The following is a 13,889-nucleotide window of genomic DNA, read 5'->3' as shown; positions in this document are numbered from 1 at the left end:
GAAACACTGTCCTAGAGGCCTTTTATTCCTGGCAGTAGTGTTTTGGCAGAAAAAAAATGCTTGACGCTTGTAAAGACATGTAACATGTTTAGATGCGTCAAACGCTTGGGTGTTAATCCATTTCACTGGCCAGAATATCAATTCATTCTTGTCAGTGAAATGATATAATACTCAAATGCTAAATGCGCCTAGCGTTAACACGTATCAAGCATTTTTTTTCTTTCTGCCAAAACGCTGCTACTCCTGGCACCCATAGGAGCAGCGTCAAAAATGCACAGTGTGCAAGAGGCCTAATAGGGAGAGGCAAGTGAAACAAAAGGTAATAACTGTGAGGGATGAGATAATGGAGAAAGTAGTTTATTAAATAGAAGCAGGATAAGGCTTCCCTGAAGAGATGAGTTTTCAGGGACTGCCTAAAGCCGAATGGCATAGCATAGATAGCAGGACAGAATGAGGTAGGAAATTCCAGTGAAAAGGGCTCTGGGAAGTCCTGAACTGAAGGATGTGAGGTGGGGGCAAGGAAGCTACATAGCAGAATGCCTTGGGAGGAGTGAAGAGGCCAGTTTGGGTAATATTTTGAGGCAAGGATTGTGGTCAGGGGCAGACTGACAACTTTCGGCCCAGGGGGCAAGTACAAACCAGAGGCCCATGGTGCAGTGACTCAGCCCTCCTCCTGACCCCCATTCCAGGCTGAAGCTCCACTCCAGGTACTTTCTACTCACTGGCCAAACTCAGGGCTGGCCGGGGTAGGAGTCTCCAGAGGGGCATGGAACCGGCCTCTGCTCAGACACAGTTTACACCATTCATGCTGGGGGGGGGGGGGGGAGGCCTGCGCCCTGTCCTTGTCTTCATCCCGCACTCAGTAGGTGTGGAATTTTACTTCTCTTCACCAGGATTACTTTAGGCATGTCTGTAGCAGAAGTGGTGCAGCCTTTTTATGGGGCATCACAGCGGCGCGGGGGGCAATTGCCCCCCTGCCCCCTTCCTCCCATGATAGTGGTGTAAATGTATTTGCATGTTGTTAGTATTTTGATTTTTTTTTTTATTGGGGGAGCAGAAGCCAGGGCACGGACTGGCATAATGGGGCGACTTGATTGACACTAAGTGGTACGTAAGGGGGGGGGGGGGCGAGTCTGGTAGCAGCATATATTATAAACAACAGAAGGAATAGCCTGTATATTTAGAGAACACGAAGAGTTATGCTGGCCATACATGTATACATTTTCGTTCGGAAGTTTTCATTTTAAGAAAAGTGATTTGATTTTCTAATCATTCATGGGGTCAAATCGATGTCCGTTTTTGACTGCAGTGACGGGAAAATTTGAAGGGGCAGGAAGAAAAACTTTTCTCGATCCAACAAATTTTCGGGCAGTGTATGCGATTATCGCTCAGATACTACATTCGTTTTAAAATTGAATGTTAAAAGCAAAAGACAATTTTTGAACATTTGTCCATTCATCGAATGTTCAGAGAATTTTCATACGAATATTCTCGTCTAAAAAACCTATAGGTGCATAGCCAGCATTAGTCCAGGAAACGAGTGGAATAACTTAGTGACCTGCAAATGGCGCCCAGCCAACAATTTAACAGTGCTAACGCTAGAAAATACGTTCAGGCTACCTTAATTGTTGTCCATGTAAACCTCTGCAGAGTTCTGTATATTAGCCTGTATGACTAAAACATAGCTATTGTAGGGTTGGGAGTCTACATGTACAGTATATGTATAACATCTGGTTGGTGTTCTATACACCTATTTTTTCCTCAATGTTTGTTTTGTTGTATACATGCAGAAACTTCAATTAAATTATTGGAAAAAAAAAACCTTTGCAGCCAAACTCCTGAAAGTGCCTCATATCTTGTCTTGTGGATGTGTCTGCTTTCTGAGCTATCTTGTGTGTACAGGATCTCCAGGTTTGGCGTCACATCCCAGAGGAAGGGCATTGGGGGTGGGCCGTCACCCCGCAGATGAAGGGCCTCGGGGGCGGGCCGTCGCCCCACAGGGGAAGGGCCTCGCGACTGGCCGTCGCCCCGCAGGGGAAGGGCCTCGCGACTGGGGGGGGGAGGCCTCGTGACTGGCAGTCGCCCCGCAGAGGGGGGGGGAGGCCCTCGCGACTGGCCGTCGCCCCGAAGGGGGGAAAGGCCTCGCGACTGCCCGTCGCCCCGCAGGGGGGCGGGAAGGGCCTCGCGACTGGCCGTTGCCCCGCAGGGGGGCGGGAAGGGCCTCGCGACTGGCCGTCGCCCCGCAGGAGGGGAAGGGCCTCGCGACTGGCCGTCGCCAGGCAGGAGGGGAAGGGCCTCGTGACTGGCCGTCGCCCCGCAGTGGGGCGGGAAGGGCCTCGCGACTGGCCGTCGCCCCGCAGGGGGGCGGGAAGGGCCTCGCGACTGGCCGTCGCCCCGCAGGGGGGTGGGAAGGGCCTCGCGACTGGCCGTCGCCCCGCAGGGGGGTGGGAAGGGCCTCGCGACTGGCCGTCGCCAGGCAGGAGGGGAAGGGCCTCGTGACTGGCCGTCGCCCCGCAGGGGGGTGGGAAGGGCCTCGCGACTGGCCGTCGCCAGGCAGGAGGGGAAGGGCCTCGTGACTGGCCGTCGCCCCGCAGGGGGGGGGGAAGGGCCTCGTGACTGGCCGTCGCCCCGCAGGGGGGAAAGGCCTCGCGACTGGCCGTCGCCCCGCAGGGGGGGAAGGGCCTTGTGACTGGCCGTCGCCCCGCAGAGGAAGGGCCTCGCAACTGGGCGATTTTTTTTAGCTAGACACCAATAAATGGGAAGGTGAAGTGAAGCATATCAATAATTGGGAACCCATCTTGATATTGACCTCGGAGCTCAGATATCCCTCCAGAGCAGGTAGAGTCCACCTTCCCTCACATCCCATGAGCACACTTACAATAAACACGTGACTCCCCCCGCCGCCATGTAAATACACAGCGGAAGTAGACACCCTTCTCCTCTCACCCGGGTGCTCCCATGCCGCCTCCTTCAGCCGTTCCCTCTCTTCATCACTATTGCTGCTGTCAGAATCATCCTCAGGCGAGTTTCTCCTGGGCGCCGCCATCTTCCCGGGTCACGTGCTCCTGTAGCTGTCACGTGTTGCGCACTCCCCGGCAGTGACGTGGACGGGGCTGGTGATGGTGGATCGTGCTGTGTGTGAGGTGAGTTGGGTCAGCCGTGAGTGGGGACAAGGGTCGCCACCTCATACTTTTAATCCAGGAAATATAATAATTACACAGGTTATGAGGCACTAAGTGAGTTTAATTAGCACCTTACTCAGCCACAGAACCTGTGTAATTAATGTGTGTCCTGGTTTAAAGGGACTAGGTGGTAACCCTAGTGTGGAGGAAGAGCTGCTAACTGGCATTAGAAGAAGGCACTGGCAGTCGGACACGACTCGCCCAGCATACCGGGACTGTGAGTGCTTCCTTTGGTTACAATCTAGGAAGGTTCCCTGGTGATAGAAGTGATGACAGCTGTCATAGAGCTATGGACAGGTGACCCTCTTCTTCTCTATGATCGCCTGATAATCTCATTAGAATGGCTGGAGGTTTAGTGAGCAGACAATTGCTGGAGCTGGGCCAGGAGTCCTGCTAATTCTGCAATGTCCATCATAGACAGGCCATGGCCCAGCCTCTTCTCACCTCTCTGTAGATGGGGGATCCTGGCTAAACTGCTAAAAGATCAACTTCAGGTTTTCTTGTATTTCTGTCCATCCACTACTTAGATTTCACAGCGCTGCCACACTGGTGACCTGACTTTTCTCTGTTGCAGTTTAGTTATACAGCCTGGTCACCTCCCCGCCCCCAACCTGTGGCTAGACAAGGAAGGAGCAACAGCAGACTGATGAGCTCCGCACTCTGCTCTCTTCTCCTATCAGTGTATTGCTTGGCTCATAGTGCTGTTCTGCAAGAGGCTGATGGCAAGCCAATTCTAGGTACTTGTTTCACTTTAACCACTTAAAGACCAGGCCTATTTCTGACACTTGTTGTTTACAAGTCAAAAATCAGTATTTATTGCTAGAAAATTACTAAGAAACCCCAAACTATATATATATATATATATATATATATATATATATATATATATATATATATATATATATTAGTATGGGGGTTCTTAGTAATTTTCTAGCAAAAAAATACTGATTTTTGACTTGTAAAATATATATGTGTGTGTATGCATGTGTGTGTGTATGCATGTGTGTGTGTATGCATGTGTGTATATGTGTGTGTGTGTGTGTGTATATATATATATATATATATATATATATATATATATATATATATATATATTAATTTTTTTTTTAAGCAAAGACTCGAGAATAAAATGGGTCATTGCAATATTTTTTGCCATGCGGTATTTGTGCAGCAGTCTTTCAAACGCAATTTTTTCGGAAAAAAATAAATTTCACTGCATTTAAAAAAAAAAAACTAAACAGTAAAGTTAGCCCAATTTTTGATGTCATGCCAAGTAAATAGATACCTAACATGTCATGGTTTCAAAATTGCACACTCGTGGAATGGTGACAAACTACGGTACTTAAAAATTTCCATAGGCGACACTTTAAAAATGAACGGTTACCAGTTTAGAGTTACAGAGGAGGCCTTTTTCTAGAATTATTGTTCTCGCTCTGGCGATCCCAGCGATATACCTCACATGTGTGGTTGGAACACCGTTTTCATTCCCGGGCGAGACTTCCGTGTTGGTTTTCTTTCGTGTGGGAGCTCACGGTGTCAGGGGTGCATTTAAAAAAAAAAAAAAAAAATCCTATTTTATTTTTAGCACAGTTTAAAAAAAAAAAAAAAAAAAATCTAATCAATTTTATTGCTGTCACAAGGAATGTAATAAGCAGTGACAGGTACTCTTTATGGAAGGATCCCTCCACTGCACTTCAAAGTTTTCAAAATCCTGAAATATGTTTTTTTTTTTTCTTTTTAATACTGTCACTTTTTTTAAATCGGCGCCATTAGCATTAGTAAACCGGAAGTGACTTAGCTTCCGGGTTACTACATTGGAGACCCGAACAAGGCCAAATCCAGCTTTGTTGGGACTGCCGGTTGGTTACTTGGGTCTCCCGGTGGGACGTTACAGTGCATCCTAAAAGTATTCACAGCGCCACATTTTATTATGTTACAGCCTTATTCCAAAATGGATTAAATCTATTATTTTCCTCAAAATTCTACAAACCATACCCCGTAAGCGCCGGTTCACACTGGCGCGACGCTACTTTCAGGGGCGACCTCCGAGATCGCGGTGCGAGCAGCGCGCTGCGACCTCGGAGCGGCCGCCACAGACTTCATAACATTGAAGTCTATGGCGGTCGCCTCCTGGTCGCCCCAAAGAAGCTCCGGACCCTTTTTCTAGGTCGGAGCGACTTGTGTCGCTCCTATTAGAACGGGTCCGTAGCTTCCCTATGGGAGGCGACCTGTGAGGCGACCAGGTCGCCTCACAGGTCGCCCTAGTGTGAACCGGGGCTAATGATAACGTGAAAGAAGTGTGTTTTGAAATCTTTGCAAATTTATTAAAAATAACAAAACGAGGAAAAAAAAAATTGTGTATGTATGTATGTGTGTGTATATATATATATATATATATATATATATATATATATATATATATATATATATATATATATATATATATATATATATATAATATACAAACCCGATTCCAAAAAAGTTGGGACACTGTACAAATTGTGAATAAAAAGAAAATGCAATGATGTGGAAATTTCAATATTTTATTCAGAATACAACAGATGACATATCAAATGTTTAAACTGAGAAAATGTATAATTTTAAGGGAAAAATAAATTGATTTTAAATTTTATGGCATCAACACATCTCAAAAAAGTTGGGACAACGCCATGTTTACCACTGTGTGGCATCCCCTCTTCATTTTTATAACTGTCTGCAAACGTCTGGGGACTGAGGAGACAAGTTGCTCAAGTTTAGGAATAGGAATGTTGTCCCATTCTTGTCTAATACAGGCTTCTAGTTGCTCAACTGTCTTAGGTCTTCATTGTAGCATTTTCCTCTTTATGATGCGCCAAATGTTTTCTATGGGTGAAAGATCTGGACTGCAGGCTGGCCATTTCAGTACCCGGATCCTTCTTCTATGCAGCCATGATGTTGTAATTGATGCAGTATGTGGTCTGGCATTGTCATGTTGGAAAATGCAAGGTCTTCCCTGAAAGAGACGACGTCTGGATGGGAGCATATGTTGTTCTAGAACTTGGATATACCTTTCAGCATTGATGGTGCCTTTCCAGATGTGTAAGCTGCCCATGCCACACGCATTCATGCAACCCCCATACCATCAGAGATGCAGGCTTCTGAACTGAGCGCTGATAACAACTTGGGTTGTCTTTGTCCTCTTTAGTCCGGATGATATGGCATCCAAGTTTTCCAAAAAGAACTTCAAATTTTGATTCGTCTGACCACAGAACAGTTTTCCACTTTGCCACAGTCCATTTTAAATGCGCCTTGGCCCAGAGAAACCGCCTGAGCATCTGGATTATGTTTAGATATGGCTTCTTTTTTGGCCTTTAGAGTTTTAGCTGGCAACAGCAAATGGCACGGTGGATTGTGTTCACCGACAATGTTTTCTGGAAGTATTCCTCAGCCCATGTTGTGATTTCCATTACAGTAGCATTCCTGTATGTGATGCAGTGCCGTCTAAGAGCCTGAAGATCACCACCATCCAGTATGGTTTTCCGGCCTTGACCCTTAGGCTGGCCATACATTATACAATTTTCTTACAATTTTCTTGAAATTTACCTTCATCTATGTAGTACAAAGGCCTGCCTAATTAGATGCAAGTGAATGTGTTGTTTAGCTTTGACTTCATATTATGTGGTTTGTGGTAAATCTAACAGAAAATTGTACAACAAAAGTTGAACATGTATGGCCAGCCTTACGCACAGAGATTGTTCCAGATTCTCTGAATCTTTGGATGATATTATGCACTGTAGATGATGAGAACTTCAAACTCTTTGCAATTTTTCTCTGAGAAACTCCTTTCTGATATTGCTCCACTATTTTTCACCGCAGCATTGGGGGAATTGGTGATCCTCTGCCCATCTTGACTTCTGAGAGACATTGCCACTCTGAGAGGCTCTTTATACCCAATCATGTTGCCAATTGACCTAATAAGTTGCAAATTGGTCCTCCAGCTGTTCCTTATATGTACATTAAACTTTTCCAGCCTCTTATTTCTACCTGTCCCAACTTTTTTGGAATGTGTAGCTCTCATGAAATCCAAAATGAGCCAATATTTGGCATGACATTTCAAAATGTCTCACTTTCAACATTTGATATGTTATCTATATTATATTGTGAATAAAATATAAGTTTATGAGATTTGTAAATTAGTCCATTCCTCTTTTACTCACAATTTGTACAGTGTGCCAACTTTTTTGGGTTTGTGTGTGTATATGTATATCAAGTCTTTTTGAGTATGATGCTACAAGACTGGCACACCTATTTTTGGGCAGTTTCTCTCTTCTTCTTCTTTGCAGAACCTCTCAAGCTCCATCAGGTTGGATGGAGAGCGTCGGTGCCCAGCCATTTTCAGGTCTCTCCAGAGATGTTCAATCGAGTTCAAGTCTGGGCTCTGTCTGGGTCACTCAAGGACTTTCACAGAGTTGTCCCGTAGCCACTCCTTTGTTATCTTGGCTGTGTGCTTAGGGTTATTGTCCTGTTGGAAGATGAACCTTCACCCCAGTCTGAGGTCCAGAGCAGGTTTTCATTAACCACTTCTGGACAGGAAGGATTTACCCCCTTAATGACAAGGCCATTTTTTGCGATACGGCACTGCGTTACTTTAACTGACAATTGCGCAGTCGTGCGACGCTGTACCCAAAAAAAATTGATGTCCTTTTTTCCCACAAATTGTTTTATTTTGGTGGTATTTGATCACCTGTGTAATTTTTTGGTGCTATGAACAAAAAAAGGGTGACAATTCTGTAAAAAATTATATTTTTCACATTCCGCTATATAATATTCCCAATAAAAAAAGTTTAAAAATCAAATTTTTTCATCCTCTTAGACCAATTTGTATTCTGCTACATATTTTTGGTAAAAAAAAAAAATCTCAAGTGTATATTGATTTTTTTTGCGCAAAAGTTATCGTGTCTACCAACTAGGGGAAAGATTTGTAATTTTTATTTATTTTATTTTTTTTTACTAGTAATGGCGGAGATCAGTGATTTTTAGTGGGATTGCGACGGACAGATCGGACACTTAACTGACATTTTTGACACTTGGGGTGACCAGTGACTAAAAATATGCAATGTTACTGCACTAATGACACTAGCAGGGAAGGGGTTAACACCAGGGGCAATCAAAGGGTTAAGTGTGTCCCTAGAGGGTGATTTCCAACTGTGGGGGGGGATGTGCTTTCTACATGAACACAGAGACCCGTGTTCCTAAATAAGAGGAACACAGGATCCCTGTGTTCATAACTGACAGCGGTCTACCATGTTTACAACAGCAGACCGCAATTCTCCACAAGGAGCAATTGCGGATGCCCTGCGGCAATCGCGGCCGCCGGACCTGCTGATCAGCTTCCCCTGTGGTGAATGGGCACACGCGCCTCCGCTAGCAGTCCCGTGAAACGATGTACAGTTACATAATTTCCCGGTGTTCTGACAGATTGCTATACCCACGTCACTTCCGGTGCGGCCACGTCAGTGCGCTTGCCCAGAAGATGCTCTTGGGTCAAGGAAATTTTTACTGCAGATGGGAGAGCTGAGTGAGAGGAGGCAGGGCGGAGTGCTGACTGAGAGGAAATGGGGCTGTATGCCAACAATTCAGGGCTTCCAGCCATTGGGGAAAGCGGCTCCTTCTGATCACTGCCGTGTGTGCAATGAATATACATCCCTGTGCATATACAGTTGTACCAATGGAGGGCTTTTCTCCTGATTGATTTATATATATATATATATGCCACTCCTCTCTGTCAGTTACATCAATGGAGGGCTGTTCTCCTGTTCAAATATATATATATATATATATATATATATATATATATATATATATATGCACAGGGATGTATAGCCATTGCACACACAGCTGTGATCAAAAGGAGCCGCTTTCCCCAATGGCTAGAAGCCCTGAATTGTTGGCATACAGCCCCATCTCCTCTCAGTCAGCGCTCCAATCTGCAGTAAAATTTTCCTGAACCCGAGAGCATATTCTGGGCATGCGCACTGACGCGGCCGCACCGGAAGTGATGTGAGTATAGCATTTTGATAAGGTATAGCAATCTGTTAGAACACCGGGACAGAACTGACCTGCTGCAGTAAAACTGTGGCAGACGGTCGTTAAGGGGTTAAGGACATCTCTGTACATTGCTGCATTCATCTTTCCCTCAATCCTGACTAGTCTTCCAGTTCCTGCTGCTGAAAAACATCCCACCACCATGCTTCACTGTAGGGATGGTATTGGCCAGGAACTGAGTGGTCCTGGTTTCCTCCAGACGTGATGTTTGCCATTCAGGCCAAAGAGTTCAATTTTTGTTTCATCAGACCAGAGAAATTAGTTTATCATGGTCGGAGAGTGCTTCAGGTGCCTTTTGGCAAACTCCAGGTGGGCTGTCATGTGCCTTTTACTGAGGAATGGCTTCCGTCTGGTAACTCTACCATACAGGCCTGATTTGTGGAGTGCTGCAGAGATGGTTGCTGCTCTGCAAGGTCCTCCTCTCTCCACAGAGAAATGCTAGAGCTCTGTCAGAGTGAACATCGGGTTCTTGGTCACCTCCCTGACGAAGGCCCTTCTCCCCTGATTGCTCAGTTTGGTTGGGCAGCCTGCTCTAGGAAGAGTCCTGGTGGTTCCAAACTTCCATTTATGGAATATTGAGTCCACTGTGCTCATTGGGACCCTCAATGCTGCAGAAATGTTTCTGTACCCGTCCCCAGATCTGTGCCTTGAGACAATCCTGTCTCAGAGGTCTACAGACAATTTCTTGGACTTCATGGCTTGCTTTGTGCTCTGATCTAGACAGGTGTGTGCCTTTCCAAATCATGTCCAATCAACTGCATTTGCCACAGGTGGACTCCAATCAACTTTTAGAAACATCTCAAGGATGATCAGTGGAAACAGGATGCACCGGAGCTCAATTTTGAGTGTCTTTGCAAAGGCTGTGAATACTTATGTACATGGGCGTTTTTTTTTTTTTTTTGTATTATTAATATATTTGCAATGATTTGCAAACTAACTTCTTGCATGTTGTCATTGTGGGGTATTGTTTGTGGAATTTTTAAGAAAAGAATGAATTTAATCTATTTTGGAATAAGGCTGTAACATATCAAAATGTGGAAAAAGTGAAGCGCTGTGAATAATTTCCGGATGCACTTTACACTCTGCAGAGATCAGTGAGATAACATGAACTGATTGGAGGGAAGGGGTGCCTTCCCCTTCACCCAGGCACAGGCTGTATGCTGGAGCTCCATCTCCTGTCACCTTTTTTTTTCTCTTGGTGTCAGGAAAACTTGTCAGAAGTGACTCATGCTAAAAGCAGAGGAACGAAACAGCAGACAGAAATTACACTTATTACTCTGGACTGAAACAAGTATACACTCTAGAGGTATATTCTTTGTTCATATTTCATGTCTGAGGTTTACAACCACTTTACTTATACTTTAAAAGATATATACATACATTATCTCACAAAACTGAGTACACCCCTCACATTTTTGTAAATATTTTATTATAACTTTTCATGTGACAACACTGAAGAAATGACACTTTGCTACAAAGTAGTGAGTGTACAGCTTGTATAACAGTGTAAATTTGCTGTCCTAATACCTCAACACACAGCTATTAATGTCTAAACCGCTGGCAACAAAAGTGAGTACACCCCTAAGAGAAAATGTCCAAATTGGGCCCAATTAGCTATTTTCCCTCCCCGATGTCATGTGACTCATTAGTGTTACAAGGTCTCAGGTGTGAATAGGGAGCAGGTGTGTTAAATTTGGTGTTATCGCTCTCACTCTGTCATACTGGTAACTGGAAGTTCAACATTGCACCTCATGGCAAAGAACTCTGAGGATCTGAGGAAAAAAAAAGATTGTTGCTCTTCATAAAGATGGCCTAGACATTTATGGTTGTGTTGAGTTATTTTATGTATATATTGTTTAGGGGTTCTGAGTAATGATTTTTACATGTAGGAGAGAAGTGTCAGAATTGGCCTGGGTGGCAAGTGGTTAATTACCATAAGTAAGTGATCTACAAATAATTATATATTGTTTTTAAGGTAATTTACTATATTTTCAAAAACTGTACTCATGCAGATGGCTTAATGGACAAATGACTGAAGTTTGAAGTTATAACTTCATGCCAGTAATTTTACAGTAAATATATAAATAAATTATGGTGTTCTATATCATAATATTTAATTTTGCGTGATTAAAAAAAGTACAATTTCAGCAGCAGCAGATTCTCCCTCCTAACTGTGTGAGAAAAACATGGGATTATGGGTAAACCTTATTACCCATAAACCCATGTTTTTTCCTTGTAGTTAGGAGGGCTGGAAGGGAACATTTGTCTTTTTAGACACATGCCCCCTTCTATGACACTGCAGTGAGAGGAGAGCCTCCACTGCAACATTTGTATTGGACAGCTTGGACCAATGGTGCTTTACCATTGGTCCAAGGCTCCAAGCTGTCCATTGAGCTGAGTGCCACGGACAGGGGTTTTAACCTTTCCCACCCATATCCAAAGCTAAAATAAAATGTGGCTATAGATATACTTTAAGCACTTCTGGACTGGAAAGTTTTACCCCCCTAGTCATTTTTTTGCAATACGAAACTGGATTACTTTAACTGAAAATTGCGCGGTCGTGCGGCGCTATACCCAAATAAAATTGATTTCCTTTTTTTTTCCCCACAAATATAGCTTTCTTTTGGTAGTATTTAAACACCTCTGCAATTTTTTATTTTTTGCCCTCTAAACAAAAAAGAGCGACAATTCTGAAAAAAAAAATATTGATTTTTTTTTTTTTTTTTTTCCTGCTATAAAACATCCCCAATAAAAAAGAAAAATTAAAAATTCAATTTTTTTCATCATTTTAGGCCAATATGTATTCTGCTAAATATTTTTGTTAAAAAAAAAATCCCAATGCGTGTATATTGATTGGTTTGCGCAAAAGTTTTTTTTTTCAACTACAAACTAGTGGAAAGCTTTGTCATTTTTATTCATTTTATTTTTTTTTTTACCAGTAATGGTGGCGGTCAGTGATTATTAGTGGGACTGCGACATTGCGGCGGACAGATCGGACACCTAACTAGCATTTTTTATACTTTTGGGGGGACCAGTGACATCACGACAGTACTAAAAATAAAAAAACGCAATAGCATAAAACCCAACAAAAACGGATGAAAAAAATTAATTATACACCAAAATGGGTGACTAACAACTGGATGAATAGTGTGAACTCCACCAGTGTATGGAAAAAAAGAAAAAAGAAAAAGAGGAATGCTCTGATAGGGACACCTAAGGTACCCCTTACCAAAGATAGCTGAAAAACATGCAATCATATAAGTGCAATCCTGTGACAGCCGGAGTCGCCTCTTACCACAGTGTAAAGATATGTTTGCCAATGTGAATAGAAAATCCTATGGGTGTCTTCTATGTAGATAACCACCACCAATAACACTCGCCTCTTACCAGATAGAAATCAGATTGAGCCAAATAAAGCAAGAGAGTATGACAGGACGCCAGCCTTCACCAGTAGAATTTGCCTCTTACCCTAAGGGGATGGTAAATGAGCCTATAGGGATGATGAGCTTCACGGAACCTGCAGTGGACTCCAGGGCAAGTGACTCCAATACGAGTAACATGCCCAGGACTCCTCCACATCAGCGGCCTGTCCGGTACATTGTCTGCCCTCCCCGGTACACAGGATCGCGGCTATAGATAGAAGTCTCCCCGTCCGGATCTCTATCACTCTCTCTATGATCACCCTGTACGAGCCGCTCTTGATCATAGAGAGAGTGATAGAGATCCGGACGGGGAGACTTCTATCTATAGCCGCGATCCTGTGTACCGGGGAGGGCAGACAATGTACCGGACAGGCCGCTGATGTGGAGGAGTCCTGGGCATGTTACTCGTATTGGAGTCACTTGCCCTGGAGTCCACTGCAGGTTCCGTGAAGCTCATCATCCCTATAGGCTCATTTACCATCCCCTTAGGGTAAGAGGCAAATTCTACTGGTGAAGGCTGGCGTCCTGTCATACTCTCTTGCTTTATTTGGCTCAATCTGATTTCTATCTGGTAAGAGGCGAGTGTTATTGGTGGTGGTTATCTACATAGAAGACACCCATAGGATTTTCTATTCACATTGGCAAACATATCTTTACACTGTGGTAAGAGGCGACTCCGGCTGTCACAGGATTGCACTTATATGATTGCATGTTTTTCAGCTATCTTTGGTAAGGGGTACCTTAGGTGTCCCTATCAGAGCATTCCTCTTTTTCTTTTTTCTTTTTTTCCATACACTGGTGGAGTTCACACTATTCATCCAGTTGTTAGTCACCCATTTTGGTGTATAATTAATTTTTTTCATCCGTTTTTGTTGGGTTTTATGCTATTGCGTTTTTTTCTTTTTTCCAATTTTTTGAGTCTACGCGAGAGATTGGTTCCAGTCTACTATCAAAGAGACGAGATTAGCTTCTGAGAACCTGCCTTTTGATTTACCAGCTCTGGTAAGCGTATACCCATAGGGAGCCTGTTTGGATACTGTGTTCCTGATTTATATGGACTTTATGGACTTTATTTTCCATTATTCAAGTTAGCGCGACTTTTTATAGAAATATTGCTTGGGGTGTGGTCACACTTGAAGTTGCTGCTGTTCTCCTGTACCATTAGCGCGGTTATTACTTTTTATCTCAGTACTAAAAATAT

General features: G+C 43.7%; 2 protein-coding genes across 3 annotated transcripts in view; one reads left to right on the top strand and one right to left on the bottom strand.

Annotated features, from left to right (window-relative positions):
• The window catches only part of LOC309553557 (protein CUSTOS), a 33,236-nt gene extending 30,170 nt beyond the window's left edge, over positions 1-3,066 (bottom strand). For both annotated transcript variants that reach the window (XM_082254823.1, XM_082254824.1), the window contains exon 1: positions 2,947-3,066. In XM_082254823.1, coding sequence (XP_082110949.1) covers positions 2,947-3,046 — 100 coding nt within the window. In that variant the 5' untranslated portion in view covers positions 3,047-3,066. The remainder of the gene's footprint in view (positions 1-2,946) is intronic.
• A 1-nt stretch (position 3,067) lies between these two features.
• The window catches only part of RNF185 (ring finger protein 185), a 28,413-nt gene continuing 17,591 nt past the window's right edge, over positions 3,068-13,889 (top strand). Inside the window, exon 1 of the mRNA XM_082254851.1 lies at positions 3,068-3,143. The gene's annotated coding sequence lies outside the window, so the exon portion shown is untranslated. The remainder of the gene's footprint in view (positions 3,144-13,889) is intronic.

The sequence above is a fragment of the Pelophylax lessonae genome (genome assembly GCF_965119305.1).
Source record: "Pelophylax lessonae genome assembly, chromosome: 1".
Classification (NCBI taxonomy): Eukaryota; Metazoa; Chordata; class Amphibia; order Anura; family Ranidae; genus Pelophylax; species Pelophylax lessonae.
Note: the sequence above shows the minus strand (reverse complement) of the source record. Positions and strands in the feature narration are given on the sequence as shown.